Raw genomic sequence first — 19,112 nt, 5'->3', positions numbered from 1 at the left:
TTAAACCTTATCTTTAAATTTGATGCCATTGAAGATGAACAATGTTCTGGCCAAGATTTATCTCTGAATCAATGTTGCATAAAACAGATTAACTGATCCTTTATGTCATTTCAATGCAATGCACAATGTGCTGACCCATTTCTTACAATGAAGCAGTAAAAGCATTTCAAAACTGTACTATTTTGGGACACTTTGAAGTCACAAAATACACTCTGGGAGTTGAAATTATGTCTTTTCTCCCTAGTTGACTTACCTGTAAACTTAATTATTTTTTTAAAAAACTTTTTTTGTACCTACTCTTTATTTTTCTACAGTGAAAGAAACACTGACTAAAACATTTTGAGAGCGCTCATCAAATTTATTACAGAGGTTAAAGGTAATTGTTTCTTTTATTTTAATACTATGTCCAAGCAACAAGAGCTGCACCCATCTTTTAATTTAAACAATGATAGGACTTATGGATATTATGGAAGACAGCAGTGCAGGATGGGTGGATTTAGCAAATACATTTCTGAGGAAGGGTCACTGGATCTGAAAAGTTAACTCTGATTTCTCTTCACAGATGCTGCCAGATATGCTGAGCTTTTCCAGCAACTCTGTTTTTGATAGCTAATACATGTTAGGCTGGTTTGCACCATAGGACATCATGAATCATCCCAGGAGGAAGTTGTAAAGGGGATAGCATCAGTAGGTGAAAGGAGACAAATGACAAGCAAGAGAAAAAGAGCAGACAGGCGAGCATACAGAAGAGCACAAACTGAGAGCAAGAAAGTGGGAATGAACAGAAAGAGAGAAATCACAGGCATAGTTTTCTGGAGTCTTCAGGGTCCTGCTGTCCAGTTCAATAGTGGGTCAGAAACCCACACTGTGTGGGAAACGACTACTCACTTACAATTTTCCTCAAACTGGTCAATTAACAGCCGGGAGTTGGCTCAGCATACAAGGAATGGGAAGGTTCTCGAAATTGGAGTGCCAAGATAAATCTTGGCCAGAACATTGTTCATCTTCAATAGCATCAAATTTAAAGATAAAGTTTGAAAGCAGAAGAAGAATACTTGGCAGGTTGGTGAAGAATGCCCTCTCATAAAATATTTGAAATGTGAAGTTTACAAAAAATGCTGTTGTAGCTAGCTTGCCACCTAAACAGGGGTCCTCTATACATGGCATGTTAAGGCTGTTGCTCAACTTAGGTAAGTGCTGAGGGACTCCGAGTATGGTTAGAACACAAAGACTCAGACTGCTGCTGGGAGGCCACCTCCACAGAGCAATTGTCTTCCCTGCCACCTCTGGGACCTTAATAGGCTCAGTTAGCTATCAGAAGCCTGTGGACTCAACTTGTCCATTCTACCTCTGGGGAATTAGAGTAGCATGGAGCATAGGAGGTAGCATATCACCAGTGGTATGCAATTATGCAGCCACCCACCTCCATGCCCATCCCCATTAGAGTCTACAAATGCAATTCAATGTAACAGACATAACCTGCCATTTTGCTTTTTCAGTTAAGAGACCAATCCATGAATGAAATATTCTGGTGCTAATTTTCAATTTTAATGCACATCAAACAATGAACAGAACAATCATATCAATAAAAGTTTAGACTTGTGTTGTCAGTCCATTAGTACCATCAAGAGGCCTGAATCATTTTCATGGGCTAAATTATATTGCAATCTGCTCCAGTTGAAAATCAAAACAACAGCCTCTTGCCCCAGGATTGCAAGTCAGATTAGTAATGGAAGGTTTTGGAAAATATAAGAATTAATATAATCCAAATACTAATGAAATACAAATACTATAGATGTTTTTAACATAGTAAACTATAAATTTAGAGAATTTACAATTCAGTAGGAGATTAGGAGAAAATTGCGACAGATGCTGGAGTCTGTACTGAAAATAACAAGTGCTAGAGATCACAACTCTGATGAAGAGTCATCTGGACTCGAAATGTTAGCTTGCTTTCTCTCCACAGCAAGGGTTTAATTCCATTCATTCTGTTTGTGCTGGCTGAAAAAGAGTTATGAGCGCAGTCCCCAAATCTTGGTCAAAAGACCAGGAGATAACAGCATCACATTGGATATCGAAGTATTTATAAAATGCATGCAAGGTTTTCCCCACTGCTCACCTTTTGGTAGTAAGTTTCAAATCTCCACAATCCTCTGGAAGAAAAGCTTTTTCCTAATTGTTTCATTTTTTTTCCTGGTTATTAGTCTCTTTGTTAAGGGGAATGTTTCTTTCTTACACAATAACAGAATAATAATTGTGTGTAGCTCTTCTAAACCTCTTTGAAGGCCTCCTTTATTCCAAAGGAAACAATCTCAGCCTATCCAAACTTCTCTCACAGCTAATATTCCTCAGTTCTGGTAATTTTATTTATCTCTCGAGTGTGATCATATTCCTCATGTAAAATGGTGACCAGAATTGTACACAATACTCTGTTAGTGTTCAAACCTAATTTTCACACAGTTTCAACCTAACCTCCCTGATATTTTTAAAACTTTGTTCAAAGAAGGAAGGTTTATACTTAAAGTAATCTTTCAACCTAACTGATAGTTTGACTAAACATAGCACACTATAGTCAGGGACTCATCTTGGATATGATGGGGCCATCCCACGATTGGAGCAGATGTCCAATCTCCCTCATTGTTTGTAGCTGGGGCACCCATTGTCCTGAATTTCTGAAACAGTGAACTGGAGACTGCTCATGATCCTCTTCTTCCAGCTGTCCAAAGATGTTTGATTATCACACAGGCACAGTACGTACATGTGGCTTCTTCTTGGTCTTGGCTCTAGAGCCCTGGCCACACTACAGACACTGATTCCTTGACTCACCCCCGATCCATTATCTTAATGATAAAGGCTGAATAATCAACCACTCATAAGGAATTGATTAACTTCTCAAATTAGTTTATTGAAAACAGTAAAACACATTACAAGTTATGAAGCAGACATTACAGCAAACCAAATGATTTCTATGCCCTGTAGTTTGTAGATACACAGCAACATAACTGCCAGGCAGAGTCACAATGTTGCATACATACGACAAGGAACATAAATGAAAAAAAAGGCAGACGGTGATAGAGTGAGATAGATAGAGAAAGAGAGGAGTGAGGAATAATAACAAGAATATCTCCACTCCTCCCCCTGCACACAAGGTACTTACAGCACCTAATACCCTCACACACTCTTCTCAGCTGCCTCCTCTTCCCCACTCCTAGGGTCTATCCAGCATCCAACTCCACCCCAAGGTTTCCATGACCAAATAACACACCCCTATCCCTATGTGGAAGTAACTGTTTGGCAGCCCCAAGAATTGGTCACCCTGATACTGTTGCATAATTCTTCACACTTGCAGCAGCCAACTTATGCATAGCACAGTTCCTGAAAAGTAATGTGACAAGGCATAGACAATATGTTAGTAGCTATTGTTCAGTTCTTTGCAGTTGTGTCACAAAAACTTTGAAATTGACCTCCAACGGAAAGCACAACTAGAGTTTAATGTCTCATCCAAAATTTGACAGACTGCCAGTTACTACCACTACTACAGTATCATCTTTGATTTTGTGCTCAAGTCCTTGAAATGTGACTAATCCCCAAAATTTCTGACTGGTTGCTGCCAATGGAGGCATGACAAAACCAGTCTATGGGAAAAAGAAGAAGGACCTTTAACTCTTACTTTTATTTCCATACCAAGCTGAGAAGCTGGATTCATATTATTGCAGAAAAGTAGCTTACTTACTACAAAGTCACCCTCAGCTGCTGCAAGCTTCAATGGAGTGTAGCCATCATTGTTCACAATATTCTCAACAAACTGGTGATGTTTCTCAGACACAAGTGAAGTAATGAGATCATACATGGAATATGCTTGCTCTTTTTCTGGTTGTAGAACTAGCACGTGAAGTACTGTATTACCTGCAGAAAATGGTGCAAATTATTAATCACTATCATAGCAGCTTGTCTTTTGACTACGCTGCTTTGGTGGCAGCTTTAAAGATGTGGTGAGTCTAGGCCTGGTATTCTCTTATTTGGTGGCTGTTGTTGTTAGCGTTGGTTTGACTCTCCTTGTGGCATTACAGCCCAGAGCTATGAAATAGATTAAGATGGACAGAATCCTAATTTTTCTTTTTTATACGTTTCTTATTTTTTATTTATGTGTTTTGGGTTTCCTTGGGTTGGTGATGTCATTTCTGTTTTTTTCTCAGAGGGTTGGGAGATGGGGTCCAAATCAATGTGTTTGTTGATAGCGTTCTAATTGGAATGCTTCTTGTGCGTGTTTCTGTTTGGCATGTCCTATTTTATTATACTATCATGGAAGGACTATTAGTCTGAACTTTTTATTTCTTTATTTTTCTAATTTATGTTTGATTTTGTACTTTTGAACATCTGTAATGCTGGATTTTTTATTTCTTTATTTTTCTATTTTTTTTCTAAGAATTTGTATTCCAGAATCTGTGCCTACTTCACCTTTGTATCTAAGATGGCACTATAATTGCTGACTTGTACTCATGTGACAATAAAGCTAATTCTAATTCAAATTCAAGATTAAAAAGAGTGAAGAGTACATTTTGGAGAACGATATAGCAACACTCTTACTCTGAAATAAACACAGGAGGTATTGAAAAAAGGGATTCAATAACTTTTTATTACAGCTGCAACGAATTAAAGATGCAAAAGCTTTTAAGCAAGTACAGAGACAGAGTGGAAGTAGTGATAAAAGATCAAAGGGCAAAACCTGTGATGGGGGTAAGGCAGGAGTAGTGAAACAAAAGAAATGTTGGTGAAAGGAAATAAAAAAGTCACAATAGATAAACTTCAAGAATATGAAAATAGCAATGGAAAAATTATCATTAGTGCCTGTTGTCTGAAAATATAAGAAGTAAATTATTGAAATCCATGTGAAGTTCAGGAGAATTGTGTTTTGTGGAATCTCTCACGCATGACCATGATCTATTTGCACATTTATAAAATGTATAGCCAGCAGGGGAATTCTTAACAGAGAGAGTGACTTGAGTGGGTTGAAAAATGAGGGAATTGGCAGCATAGCCAAAACTAACAGTGTAACATTTTGACATTCTTAACTCAATGGAAGAGGTATAGACCATTTAGATATTTGAGCCTGCTTTGTTAATCGATTTGGTCCTGGCTGATCATCTTCTCAGTGCTATTTTCCCACATTACCTCAAAATCGCTTAAAGGAAGTTGTCTCCTGGAACCTATTGATTTGTGTATTGAACACGGTCAATGACTGAGCTTCCACATCCCTCTGGGGTAAAGAATTTTAAAGATACACCATCCTCTGTGTGAAGAAATACTGCCTCCTCTCAGTCTTAAATGGCCTCTCGTTATTCAGAAGTCTAAGGAGTACAGATTAAGTTTTCTCAATCTTGCTTTATAGCACAATCTTGCCATTCCAAGGATTAATCTGTGTTGCATTCTCTTGATGAGAAATATATTCCTCCTGAGATGGAGGGACCAAAACTGTACACAGTACTCCAGGTGAGATCTTACAAAGGTTCTCTTTAACTGAGGGAAGATATCCCAACTCCTGTTCTCAAATCTCATTGAGATTAATGTCTTCATAATTGTTTGCTGGACCTGTATACTTAATGTTCAGTGAATCCTGAACAAAAACATCAAGGTCTTTTTGGACACCGACACTTTCCAACCTCTCACCATTTAGGAAACATTCTGCCTTTCTATTTTTCCAACTAAGATGATTAATTTCATACCTATGCCCATATTTTCCAACTGCAATGTTTGAGTTTATTCATGTAGGCCTGTCAAAGTTTGCTTGAAGCCTCCTTGCATCCTCCTTACAAGTTACACTCTCACCCACTTCAGTATCATTAGCAAATTTAGAAATATTGCAATATATGCCCACCCACACTTGCACAAGTTGTGAACAGTTGTGGATCTAGAACTGGCCTTGTAGGACACCACTATGAATGGCTGAAAACCTGAGAACGATAAGATTATTTCTACTCTTTGTTTTATACTTATTAATCAATTCTCAGTTCATATTTGCATGCTTCCCCAATGATCACCTAGCTCAGTTGGCTGGACTATTGATTTGCAAGCAGTATGATGCCAACAGCATAATTCAACTCCCACACTGGCTGAGGTTACCATGAAGGACTCTCCTTCTCAACCTCTCCCCTTACATTAGGTGTAGTGACCCTCAGGTTAAACCACCACCAATCATCTCCCTCTAATGAGAGAGTAGCCCTATGGGCTAGTGTGACTATGGTGACTTTACTTATTTCCTCCAATTTCATGTGCTCTAATTTTATTTTCTAACATTCTGTGTGAAACCTTACCAAAAGCTGTGCAAAAATCAAAATTTATCAGATTCACTTATTCATCTTTATCAATCTACAAGCAATACACTCACCCTAAGGCTTTCAATAGGTATATCAGGAATCAAAGAATGACTAGAGATTAGGGCCAATCAAAGATACTAGTGGGAAGTTGTGTGTGGAGTCAGAGGAGATAGGGGAAGTGCTAAATGAATACTTTTCGTCAGTATTCACACTAGCAAAAGACAGTGTGGTTGAGGAGAATACTGCGATGCAGGCTACGAGACTAGATGGGGTTGAAGTGCACATGAGGAGGTTTTAGCAATTCTGGAAAGAGTAAAAATAGATAAATATCCTGGGACTGATGGGATTTATCCTAGGATTCTCTGGGAAGCCGGGGAGGAGATTGCCAAGCCTGTATGTCTTTATGTTGTTATTGTCTACAGGAATAGTGTCAGAAGACTGGACAGCAAATATTGTTCCCTTGTTCAAGAAGGAGAGTAAAGACAACCCTGGAAATTATAGACCTGTGGGCCTTACTTCAGTTGTGGGTAAAATGTTGGAAAGGGTTATAAGAGATAAGATTTATAATCATCTAGAAAAGAATAAGTTGATTAGGGATAGTCAACACAGTTTTGTGAAGGGTAGGTCGTGCCTCACAAACCTTATTGAGTTCTTTGAGAAGGTGACCAAACAGGTGGATGAGGGTAAAATAATTGATGTAGTGTATATAGATTTCAATAAGGCATTGATAAGATTCCCCACGGTTGGCTATTACACAAATACAGAGGCATGGGAATGAGGGTGATTTAGCAGTGTGGATCAGAAATTGGCTAGATGAAAGAAGACAGAGGGTGGTAGTTGATGGGAAATTTTCATCGTAGAGTTCAGTTATTAGTGGTGTACCACAAGGATCTGTTTTGCATCCACTGTTGTTTGTCATTTTTATAGATGACCTGAATGAGAGCATAGAAGTAAATTTGTGGATGATACTAAGGTCAGTAGAGTTGTGAATAGTGACAATGGATGTTGTAGCTGACAGAGAGACATAGATAAGCTGCAGAGCTGGGCTGAATGGAAAAGTGTGAGGTGATTCATTTTCGAAGAAGTAACAGGAGTGCTGAGTACTGGGCTAATGGTAAGATTCTTGGTAGTGTAGATGAGCAGAGAGATCTCGGTGTCCAGGTACATAGATACTTGAAAGTTGCCACCCAGGTTTATAGGATTGTTAAGAAGGTATACAGTGTGTTAGCTTTTATTGGTAGAGGGAGTGAGTTTCAGAACTAAGAGATCATGTGCAGCTGTACAAAACTCTGATGCAGCCACATTTGGAGTATTGCATACCATATTGTAGGAAGGATGGAAGCTTTGGAAAGGGTTCAGAGGAAATTTACTAGGATATTGCCTGGTATGAAGGGAAGGTCTTATGAGAAAAAGCTTATGAACTTGAGGTTATTTTCATTTGAGAGAAGGAGGTTGAGAGGTGACTTATTTGAGACATATAAGATAATCAGAAGGTTAGACAGGTTTCCTTGAATGGCAATGGATAGCACAAGTGGACATAGCTTTAAATTAAGGGGTTATAGATATAGGACAGATGTCAGAGGTAGTTTTTTTACTCAGAGAGTAGTAGGGGCATGGAACTCCCTCCCTTCAATGGTAGTAGTATCGCCAACTTTAAGGGCATTTAAAGGACCATTGGATAGGCATACAGATGAGAATGGAATAGTATAGGTAAGATGGGTTTCAGATTGGTTCCGCAGGTCGGCACAACATCGAGGGCCAAAAGGCAGTACTGTGCTGTAATGTTCTATGTTCTAAACCTCCAACAAGTTTGCAAGCATGTTTTCTTTTTTATAAATCAATGGGACTCTGCCCAATATTACCATTATTTTCTAAATGTCCAGTTACCTTGTTCTTTATAATGGATTCTAAAATTTTCTCTTCGACTGATGTCAACCTAATAGGTCTGTATTTCAGATTCCCTTTCCTCACTTCTTAAAAAGCAAAGTTACATTTGTTACTTCCTAGTCTGTAGGAAGCTCTCTGGAATCTATCGAATTTTGAAAGATAACCACTAATGCATCCATTATCACACTATCCACCTCCTCAATACCCTAGGATGAAGCATAACTTGTCTTATGGTTTATCAATCTTCAAACCAGTTAACCTTATACTTTTATATATACTGTTATTAATTTTTTTTAGTTTTTCAGTTTTGTAAGTGACTCGGTTTCCGAATGTTTCTGGGAGTTTTTTGGGAAGACAGATACCAACTAACTGTTTAGATTCTGCATCATTTCCTATCTCTGCTACAAATTCTCTTGTCCCTACCTTAAATGGACCCACTTCTACCCCAGTAAAGCTTTTCCTTTTCACTCATGTAAAGAAGCTTTTATTGTCCCTCTTTACATTCCTCGATAAGTTGCATTTATATCCTAAACAGCTTCTTGGTTGTCCTTTGTTAGGATTTCAGTTGCTCCTAGTCTTCAGACTTACTTCTTTTTCTGGCATCTTTATAAGCCATTTCCTTTAATTTCATGAAATCTTTAACTTGTGTTAACTATGGTTGATTTAACTTTCCTTTTGAGTGTCTGTGCTTTAGAGGAATGTATATCTGTTGTGGACATAGGCAATGGCTAGGTTTTAATAGATATTACCTATTCTCAAATCTTTTAGTATGATATTAAGGACACTCATGTGTCTTATTTGAAAATGATTGGAAAGTTTTCACTTGCTCCTAATTTAGTCACCTCCTGAGGCGTAATGTCTAAGGCTTTATTAATAACACTGTTAGAGGACTGTGCCTCTGGCAAAGTTATCTGAAGCTATTCAGTAATTTTGCACCAAGAACAAGTTCACCATGATAAGTGTTCCACTACCCATCAGTAGCAAATGCATACAAATATCTTAACTACCAGGCAAAAAAAAAGTTAAAGAATTGCGAATGCTGGAAAACAGAAATAAAAATAGAAACTAATGGAAAGAATGATGGGAAGAAACTCAGCATCTATGAAAAGAAAGCAGAGTTAATGCTTGGGACTATTTTTCAGAATGCCTGAAGACCTGCTAAGTTTTCTGTAATTTCTGTTTCAGTTTGTTCACGACCGGGATTGATTTTGCTAATGTTGTAAACTGGTGTTATTGTTTTATTGATAGTGAAATATGTTTCTCTTGTTTAGGATTGCATATTAAACATATGAAAATTATAATTCCCAATCAGCCCTGATAAGACTAGATAAAGATGAGCTAGAGACAAAGGCTGTTAATGCTACAAAGTTGGAAGTGAAACATTTCAAGGCTGCTAACAATACAGGTTGCAAAGTTCAGTTCTTGGCTGAGCTAGACTCAAATTCAGCCTAAACCATCAAACAGTGAAAGGAATGGAGTTTCCTAAATGTGTGCAATTAGAGATAAGCAAAAGTTATAAGGAAAAGCATGGGAATCATAGACCAGGGTGAGCCTTATCTAGTAATGGGTAAGTTGTTGGAAGTGATTCTGAGGGATAAGATTTACATGCATTTGGAAAGGCAAGGACTGATTAGGGATAGTCAATGCAGCTTTGTGTGTGGGAAATCATTTCTAACTAACTTGATTGAGTATTTTGAAGAGATGACAAAGAAGATTAATGAAAGCAGATTGGTAGACATTGTCAATGTGGACTTCAGCAAAGTGTTTCACAAGGTTCTGCATTGTAGACTGGTTAGTAAGGTTGGATCACATGGGATCTGGGGGACTAACCAATTGAATATAAAATTGGCTTGAGGGTGGTGGTAGAGGATTGCTTCTTGGACTGGAGGCTTGTGACCAGTGGTGTGCTGTAAGGATCGGTCCTGGGTCTACTGCTTTTCATCCCTTATATAAATAATTTGGAAGTATGGTTTGTAAATTTGCAGATGACACCAAAATTACAATGTAGAAGATTGCTATAGGAAATCGCTATACCCATTCAGCAGAAGGTTTGTGTTATTCAAACAGTATCCACAATTCGTCAATCACAATTGTATTATAGCCAAGTCACACTGATGAAATGCATGTTATACCAGAACAACCTGTAGGTAGTATAGTGGACAGTGAAGAAGGTTATCTCAGAATACAATGGGATCTTGATCAGATGGCCAATTGTCCAAGGAGCGCCAGATGGAGTTTAATTTAAATAAATGCGAGATATTGCATTTAGGTCAGACAAATTGGGAATTGGGATGTCATTTTGCTAGAGGAAGTGGTAGTGGCAGGTACAATTAAAACATTTAAAAGTCATCTGGATGGGTACATAAATAGAAAGGGTTTGGAGGGATATGGTCCAAATGCTGGCAAATGGGATTAGGTCAGATTGGGATGTATAGACAGCAGGACATGATGAGCCAAAGTCTGTTTCCATGCAGTATAACTAATAAAATATACATTTCTTAGGTAATTTAGGCACAATTCTTGAAGCAATTATGGAACACTTACCTAAGGAATCTTGTGCCTCTAATGGAGCACAGTGTTTAATAAGAGTTCTGACAATCTCTTCATTGCCAATGCACGCTGCAAATGACAACAAATATTCGCCTGTGGATAAGACAATATGGTCAAAAATAGACTCTACAATGTGTAAAATTGAATTAAAACTATAAACAATATTAGTTCATCAGTTTACCATTGATAATCATTGTGATAGACAGTTTGAATAGATTACTGTTAAGGTTTGAAATTTAAAAATATGTGAAAAGATTATTCCCCACTTGATATTGTTTGAATGTTGAATGTCTATACTTAAGCAACATAGTGCTCTATTGCTGTGAAATCCATCAGGCAAGGCCACATTTCAGATCAGAATTTCAAAGGAAAGTACAATCAGGAGTCAGAATGACAAGTGAGACAGTTTGTTCAGGTAATATAATTGGTCACTTCCTGTATACTTTAAGAACACAATATTACAATATAATGCATTCCCAATTTAATCCAACATAAAAATTTCAAAATATGTGGGGATTTTCCACAGAAATTCTGCTGTTCAGTTAACATATCATCAATGAAAATCCTCCAAGTACTCAATATAATCAATACCAAAGTTATGATTGTTGAGTATGTGAAATTCACTCCCATAATAAATATAGTCTATGTCCAGTTTCCTTAAGTGAGCATATATTATGGGATATTTTATTTACTGTAGTCTGTGTCTTTTCTGATCTTATTACATCCATTCTGGATTCATGCAGCCAGGCTCCAATTCCCCTAAAGATTAATTACTTTTGTTGTTGCCCTACTATCTTCCTAATGAGCAACGACAGAGCACTTTATGGCTTTTCGGTGGTTGCGAGGGAAGGTTTGCACAATTTTATCTTCTATAGTAATTCTTGACATTGCAGCTGTTAAGAATCATTAATATTTTCATGATAAACTGGCCACCTGTTTGAAATGGCAGAAAGCCATTTCCCTTTTATGAGTATTTCTAAAATAAATTGTCATCGTGTATTTATTGGGTCAGAATTTGCTGCACCTAATGGCATTCATTGTCATTTATGCACAAATTCTACAGCAATTTAAGGGGACAGATGCATGGTTAAGCTGTAAATATCCAAAACTTGTTATGTTCTCTCTTAGCTTTGCAAAAGCATCACCCTGCCATGGAAATTAATTGAACTATGTAAAGTTGTTTTATTTGTGTATTATCTGAATAAAGATAATACACAAATAAAGCAACTTCACATGAACAAAGAGACCTTGGAGTATAGGTTCATATGTTGTCAAAAGTGGAGTCACAGGTAGATAGCATAGTGAAGAAAGCGTTTGGTATGCTTTCCTTTATTAGTCAGAGTATTGAGTACAGGATTGGGAGGTCATGTTACGGTTGTACAGGACATTGGTTAGGCCACTGTTGGAATATTGTGTGCAATTCTGGTCTCCTTCCTATCAAAAGATATTATGAAACTTGAAAGGGTTCAATAAAGATTTTAAAGGATGTTGCCAGCGTTGGAGGATTTGAGCTATTGGGAGAGGTTGGGTAGGCTCGGGCTGTTTTCCCTGCACCATTGGAGGATGAGGGGTGACTTTAAAGAGGTTTATAAGATCATGAGGGGCAAGGATAGGATAAATAGACAAAGTTCCCTGGGGTGGAGGAGTCCAGAACTAGAGATCGTAGGTTTAAGGTGAGAAGGGAAAGATATAAAAGAGATCCAAAGGGCAACTTTTTCATGCAGAAGGTGGTATGTATATTGAATGAGCTGCCAGAGGAAGTGGTGGAGGCTAGTACAATTGCAACATTTAAAAGGCGTTTGGATGGATATATGAATAGACTGGTTTGGAGAGATATGGGCCGGGTGCTGGCAGGTGGGACTAGATTGGGTTGTGATATCTGGTCGGCATGGAAGGGATGGACCGAAGGGTCTGTTTCCATGCTGTATGTCTCTATGACTGTATGACTCTCTCGAAAAAACAAACCCACCACAGAAAGTTAAATCTTGTCCATTTCAGTCCAAATACTCCTTTAACCATGTAATATGTATGAAATACTGCTAGTCATCACTCTGACATTAAAAATGAATAACCAAAAGTATGAAATCTCAGTCTTTCAAGTTACAATTGTTGCAGATTTTAAAATTAGAAGCTTTAGATTGGATTTTTTCTTTCGATGACTTTTTCCAAGTACATAAATAAATGTTTGGAGGGATATGGTCAAAGGATATTTAATTTGGGAACATGGTTGGCATGGACTGGTTGGACCGAAAGGTCTGTTTCCATGCTGTATGACGCTATGACTCTCTTTTGGTGCAATCTTTCATTCCCTTGCTTCATTTCTCTTTCTGTACTGGTTTTGACATTAAATTTACAATCTTTTCTTAGTCCCTCCATTGTCAATTTCACAATTTTTCAGTCTTGATTTTGCAACAAGACACATGATTATTTGCCATGTTCACCCAGAACCCAGATGCCCTGGGCCAGAATTTTCCCATGTTGTTAGTTTAGAAAGGATTGCCAACCAACAACAGCAAAATGGGATGGCATTCCAGAGCCTGACATCCTGACTCTGTGTCCAACTTCTGCAATGTTCTTGAATGTTGGGATTCAGCAGATCTTGGGACGGGTAAATTTTATTGAGAGGTACTTAAGCAGAAGATGGCCCTGAGAAATGTAGGCCTCTGCTCCACGATGAAGTTGCTTCCTCATGCCAACCTTAGTCCTCCTTTCCCTTTCCTCATTGGTGCCAAGATGCCATCTTCCCTGTGCCATTTCTCTCACACACTCTCTTAGGACATCAGCTGTCTTGGTGAGAGTGACATTGGGTGTCTGAACCATTTGTGTCACCCTTATCTTTCATTAAGCAAGAAAATATCTGTATCCCAGGAATCTTGATGACTCAGTCAGGTTCCCATTGAAGACAGGTTTAATCAAACACAAAGTTAGATCTTCCTCCTGTTTCAAGGCTGCAATGGGTAAGACAAGGAGTCCAATAGGATTTTGAGATTATATGATAGTATGGAAACAGAAATGCTTAACAGACAAGTAGCAGACAGTTGCAATACTAATTTTCAAATAGTAGCCTGTTATGAATACAGTCCAACAATCCTCCTTTGGATACATCATGATAGGATATGTTTAAGATAAAGGTAGACAAATTTTTGGGCTCTCAGGGAACAGGGGATCTGAGAAGAGGTGGGAAAGTGGACGTGAAGACTAAGATTAGCCATAAGACCGTAAGACCATAAGACACAAGAGTGGAAGTAAGGCCATTTGACCCACTGTGTCCACTCCACCATTCAATGATGGCTGTTTGGCATTTCAGTGCCACCTACTGCACTCTCCCCATAGCCCTTCATTCCTTGCGAGATTAAGAATTTATCAATCTCTGCCTTGAAGACATTTAAAGTCCCGGCCTCCACTGTGCTCCGTGGCAATGAATTCCACAGGCCCACCACTCTCTGGCTGAAGAAATATCTCCTCATTTCCGTTCTAAATTGATCCCCTCTAATTCTAAGGCTGTGCCCATGGGTCCTAGTCTCCCCGCTAATGGAAACAACTTTCCCAGCGTCCACCCTTTCTAAACCATGCATTATCTTGTAAGTTTCTATTAGATCTCCCCTCAACCTTCTAAACTCGAACAAGTACAATCCCAGGATCCTCAGCCATTCATTGTATGCTAAGCCTACCATTGGACACGCTCCAGTGCCAGTTTGTCCTTCCTAAGGTATGGGGCCCAAAACTGGACACAGTATTTTAAATGGGGCCTAACCAGAGCTTTATAAAGTCTCAGTAGCACGTTGCTGGCTTTATATTCCAACCCTCTTGAGGTAAATGACATTTGCTTTCTTAACCACGGACTCAACCTGCAAGTCAAACTTTAGAGAATCCTGGGCTAGCACTCCCAGATCCCTTTGTACTTTGGTTTTATAAATTCACTCACCATTTAGAAAATAGTCCATGTCTATATTCTTTTTTCCAAAGTGCAAGACCTCGTGTTTCCTCATGTTGAATTTCATCAGCCATTTCTTGGACCACTCTCCTAAATTGTCTAAATCTTTCTGCAGCTTCCCCATCTCCTCAGAACTACCTACCTGTCCATCTAACTTTGTAGCATCGGCAAACTTCACCAGAATGCCCCCAGTCCCTTCATCCAAATCATTTATATTATAAAGTGAACAGCTGCAGCCCCAACACCGAACCCTGCAGGACACCACTTGTCACTAGTTGCCATTCCGTAAAAGATCCTTTTATCCCAACTCTCTGGCTTCTGTCTGATAGCCAATCCTCAATCCATGCCAATAGCTCACCTCAAACACCATGGGCCCTCACCTTACTCAGCAGCCTCCTGTGAGGCACCTTATCAAAGGTCTTTCAGAAGTATAGGTAGCTAACATCCACTGGGTTTCCCTGGTCTAACCTACTTGTTACCTCTTCAAAGAATTCTAACAGGTTTGTCAGGCATGACTTCCCCTTACTAAATCCATGCTGACTTGTTCAAATCCGACCCTGCACATGAGATTTTAGAAATCTCATCCTTAATGATGGACTCTAGAATTTTACCTACAACTGAGGTTAGGCTAATTGACCTATAATTTTCCATCTTTTGTTTTGATCCTTTCCTGAACAGGAGAGTTACAACAGTGATTTCCCATTCATCCGGGACTTTCCTTGACTCCAGTGATTTTTGAAAGATCACAACAAACGTCTCCACTATTTCTTCAGCCACCTCCCTCAGAACTCTAGGATGTAACCCATCGGGGCCAGGAAATTTATCAATTTTTAGACATTTTAGCTTTTCTAGTATTTTCTCTTTTGTAATGGCTACCATACTCAACCCTGCCCCTTGACTCTCCTTAATTGTTAGGATATTACTCATAGAGTCATAGAGATGTACTGTATGGAAACAGACCCTTCGGTCCAACCTGTCTATGCCGACCAGATATCCCAACCCAATCTAGTCCCACCTGCCAGAACCCGGCCCATATCCCTCCAAACCCTTCCTATTCATATACCCATCTAAATGCCTCTTAAATGTTGCAATTGTAACAGCCTCCACCATTTCCTCTGGCAGCTCATTCCATACACGTACCACCCTCTGTGTGAAAAAGTTGCTCCTTAGGTCTCTTTTACATGTTTCTCCTCTCACCCTTAACCTATGCCCTCTAGTTCTGAACTCCCCGACCCCAGGGAAAAGACTTTGCCTATTTACCCTATCCATGCCCCTCATAATTTTGTAAACCTCTATAAGGTCACCCCTCAGCTTCCAACGCTCCAGGGAAAACAACCCCAGTCTGTTCAGCCTCTCCCTATAGCTAAATCCTCCAACCCAGGCAACATCCTTTTCTGAGGTTAAGCTAATTGACCTATAATTTTCCATCTTTTGTTTTGATCCTTTCCTGAACAAGAGAGTTACAACAGTGATTGTAAATCTTTTCTGAACCCTTTCAAGTTTTACAACATCTTTCCAATAGGAAGGAGACCAGAACTGCATGCAATATTCCAACAGTGGCCTAACCACTGTCCTGTACAGCCACAACATGACCTCCTAACTCCTGTAATCAATACTCTGACCAATAAAGGAATGCATCCCAACAGCCTTCTTCACTATTCTGTCTACCTGCGACTCCACTTTCAAGGAGCTATGAACCTGCACTCCAAGGTCTCTTTGTTCAGCAACACTCCCTAGGACCTTACCATTAAGTGTATAAGTCCTGCTAAGATTTGCTTTCCCAAAATGCAGCACCTCACATTTATCTGAATTAAAATCCATCTGCCACTTCTCAGTCCATTAGCCCATCTGATCAAGATCCTGTTGTAATCTATGGTAATCCTCTTCGCTGTCCACTACACCTCCGATTTTGGTGTCATCTGCGAACTTACTAACTGTACCTCTTATGCTTGCATCCAAATCATTTATGTAAATGACAAAAAGTAGAGGGCCCAGCACCAATCCTTGGGGCACTCCACTGGTCACAGGCCTCCAGTCTGAAAAACAACCCTCCACCACCACCCTCTGTCTTCTACCTTTGAGTCAGTTCTGTAACCAAATGGCTAGTTCTCATTGTATTCCATGAGATCTAACCTTGCTGATCAGTATGAAGACTGACACAAAGTATTTGTTGAGTTCTTCAGCTATTTCCTTATGGCCAATCACTAGTCTCCCTATATCAATTTGGAGCGGGCCCAATTTCTACTTTTGCCTCTCGTTTGTTTCTTATGTATTGACCATACTCGATTGCAGAGCAGACTCTATGGACTATACAGTCTTTGCCTGCTCCTATTTCTTATGTTCTGATGTTTTTAACTCGCCAGGCAATAAATCCAAAACCTAACTAATGATGGAATTTGTCGAGTCGCCTGCTATAGAAAGTTATAACCCATTGTATTATAATTCAGATTACTTTGTGTTACTTCCTGTATATTATTGAATGTACGTTTCTCTTAGTTGGCTCATTGTATTATTTATCCTTTAGCCGACATGAAATTATTGGGGTTCCATTAAATCCATTAACATTTTGATATGTTAGTAAAACTTACCATTCAATGATAGCTTGTTTTTAAATAACAAGAAAGTAATTCAGTAATTTTTCTGAGATTATTTGTAACAATTGTCCAATGTCATCTAAATGCTTTGACAAAAATTACTCTGAACATTTCAGAGTTATGAATAGGTTAGAAGAAAATGAGTGAACAATTATTTTTAAAAAGTCAAATATACCATTATGCCAATGCCAATGTATCAAATATACTATTATACCAAAATGAAGTGTTCCACAAATTTTGTTGATCAGTACAAGACTTGTCAAAGTGAACCAATCCACTCACTTCTCTGGTAATTAAATATTTATTCAACTAACTGTTTGGACAGCAAAAGGACCAGAAAAAATGGATGACAACCATTCCAATGTAAATCTAATTGGCAATTCCCTAACTATTTTTGAGTTTGCTGTATCCATATCATTTGACTACCATTCATACACGCATTCTCCATACTAATAAATGCCTTCAGTCGGCCAACGGAATCCCTTATATTTGGTCAGAGGTAACATCGCTTTTCTTCTGGAAGAATGTCCAAATCACAAAATTTATCTGATCCTCCAATGAGTAGGTTCTGTCCCTCACTCCTCTTGATCCACAGCCTGTGATTGTCCTGATGCTTCTGTTTGAAAATCAGTATCTAACTGCCTAGGTTTAGATACTCCAGGTCTGTTACTTGTTATTTGAGTGGTGCATGATGCTATGAGGTTTTGCTTCATTTTTAACAGCTATAGAAATAGAAAAGGAATATGTATTTCACTTCTGGCTCCAATATGCTTCAATCTACAATTATAGTACTTCACATTTTATGGTGTTTGAGTGCAGGCATAGAGGGAAGTGAGTAAACAAATAGAATGAGAAGAACAAAAAATGAGAAGGATGGTAAATGCATTATGTAGCTAGATTTTTGAAATTTGTTTGAGATGAAGACTCGTAAAGGTATCAGTGCTGTAAATGTCATATATACATTTATGCATATATTAGTGTACTCTGCTATAGAACAAAATTACAAGGACGCTTTCAAAGGGTTAGTAAAGTGTCTGAGAAAGGAAGAAAAATTGATAGTGCATGTATTTTGCCAGTCTCATTGATACACAAGAGTACTCTTACCTCAGTATATTTATAGCTAGATTTCTGCTTCACAACTACAACATTGAGATGGCCTACACTTCTTTCTCTTTGCTATGAGAGCTCACCTGTTTGGATGATGGCTTCAATATCACATTGGAGAAACTTCCTGTGCTGCATTTCTTTATAGAAGCACTTCCAACAATGCATTACCAAATGTAATGTATATTTCTGTATTTGCGCTATAGGTCTTGCTGTCTCATTTTTCCCCCACTAAGGCACACTCCCAAACATGTGGTATTTCCCAGATGGTACCTTGGGCATTTACCTTGGTATTTGCCACCTCTACCAATATATGGTGCTGTGCAAAGGTTGTTTGAGATAGTTTGCTGCCACCAATCTTGTTTGTCTTCAGGTTATCTAGTAATCAGTGATAGAGGATACTCCACCTTTTAGTGTCTGTAGAAGAGGGATTGTACTTAGATAACAAGAAGGTTTATTGCATGATAGTAACTATTACAACTCGGACATAATTCCTAGGGTCTTAAGGAACTGGCACAGCTACAACTGCAACTTCCAAACTTTTGAGTAGAATTCCTTGCCTTCATCCATGCTGTGCTTGACATTATGTACAGCCAATGTAATCTGAATATTAGAATCATTTAAAATCATTACCTTATACACAACTGACACATTGTACATATTGTTAAACTTGACCAAGAAGGATACACAGTCAATAGGTATAAAACTCACATGTACTCTGACCCTGCT

General features: G+C 38.6%; 1 protein-coding gene across 1 annotated transcript in view; it reads right to left on the bottom strand.

Moving 5' to 3' along the window:
- Positions 1-19,112, bottom strand: part of LOC140478967 (transient receptor potential cation channel subfamily V member 6-like) — a 48,330-nt gene that overhangs the window by 19,323 nt on the left and 9,895 nt on the right. Inside the window, exons 5-6 of the mRNA XM_072572674.1 lie at positions 10,746-10,844; positions 3,734-3,906 (exon numbers count right to left, since the gene is read on the bottom strand). Coding sequence (XP_072428775.1) covers positions 3,734-3,906; positions 10,746-10,844 — 272 coding nt within the window. The remainder of the gene's footprint in view (positions 1-3,733; positions 3,907-10,745; positions 10,845-19,112) is intronic.

This window comes from Chiloscyllium punctatum, chromosome 6, assembly GCF_047496795.1.
Source record: "Chiloscyllium punctatum isolate Juve2018m chromosome 6, sChiPun1.3, whole genome shotgun sequence".
Classification (NCBI taxonomy): Eukaryota; Metazoa; Chordata; class Chondrichthyes; order Orectolobiformes; family Hemiscylliidae; genus Chiloscyllium; species Chiloscyllium punctatum.
Note: the sequence above shows the minus strand (reverse complement) of the source record. Positions and strands in the feature narration are given on the sequence as shown.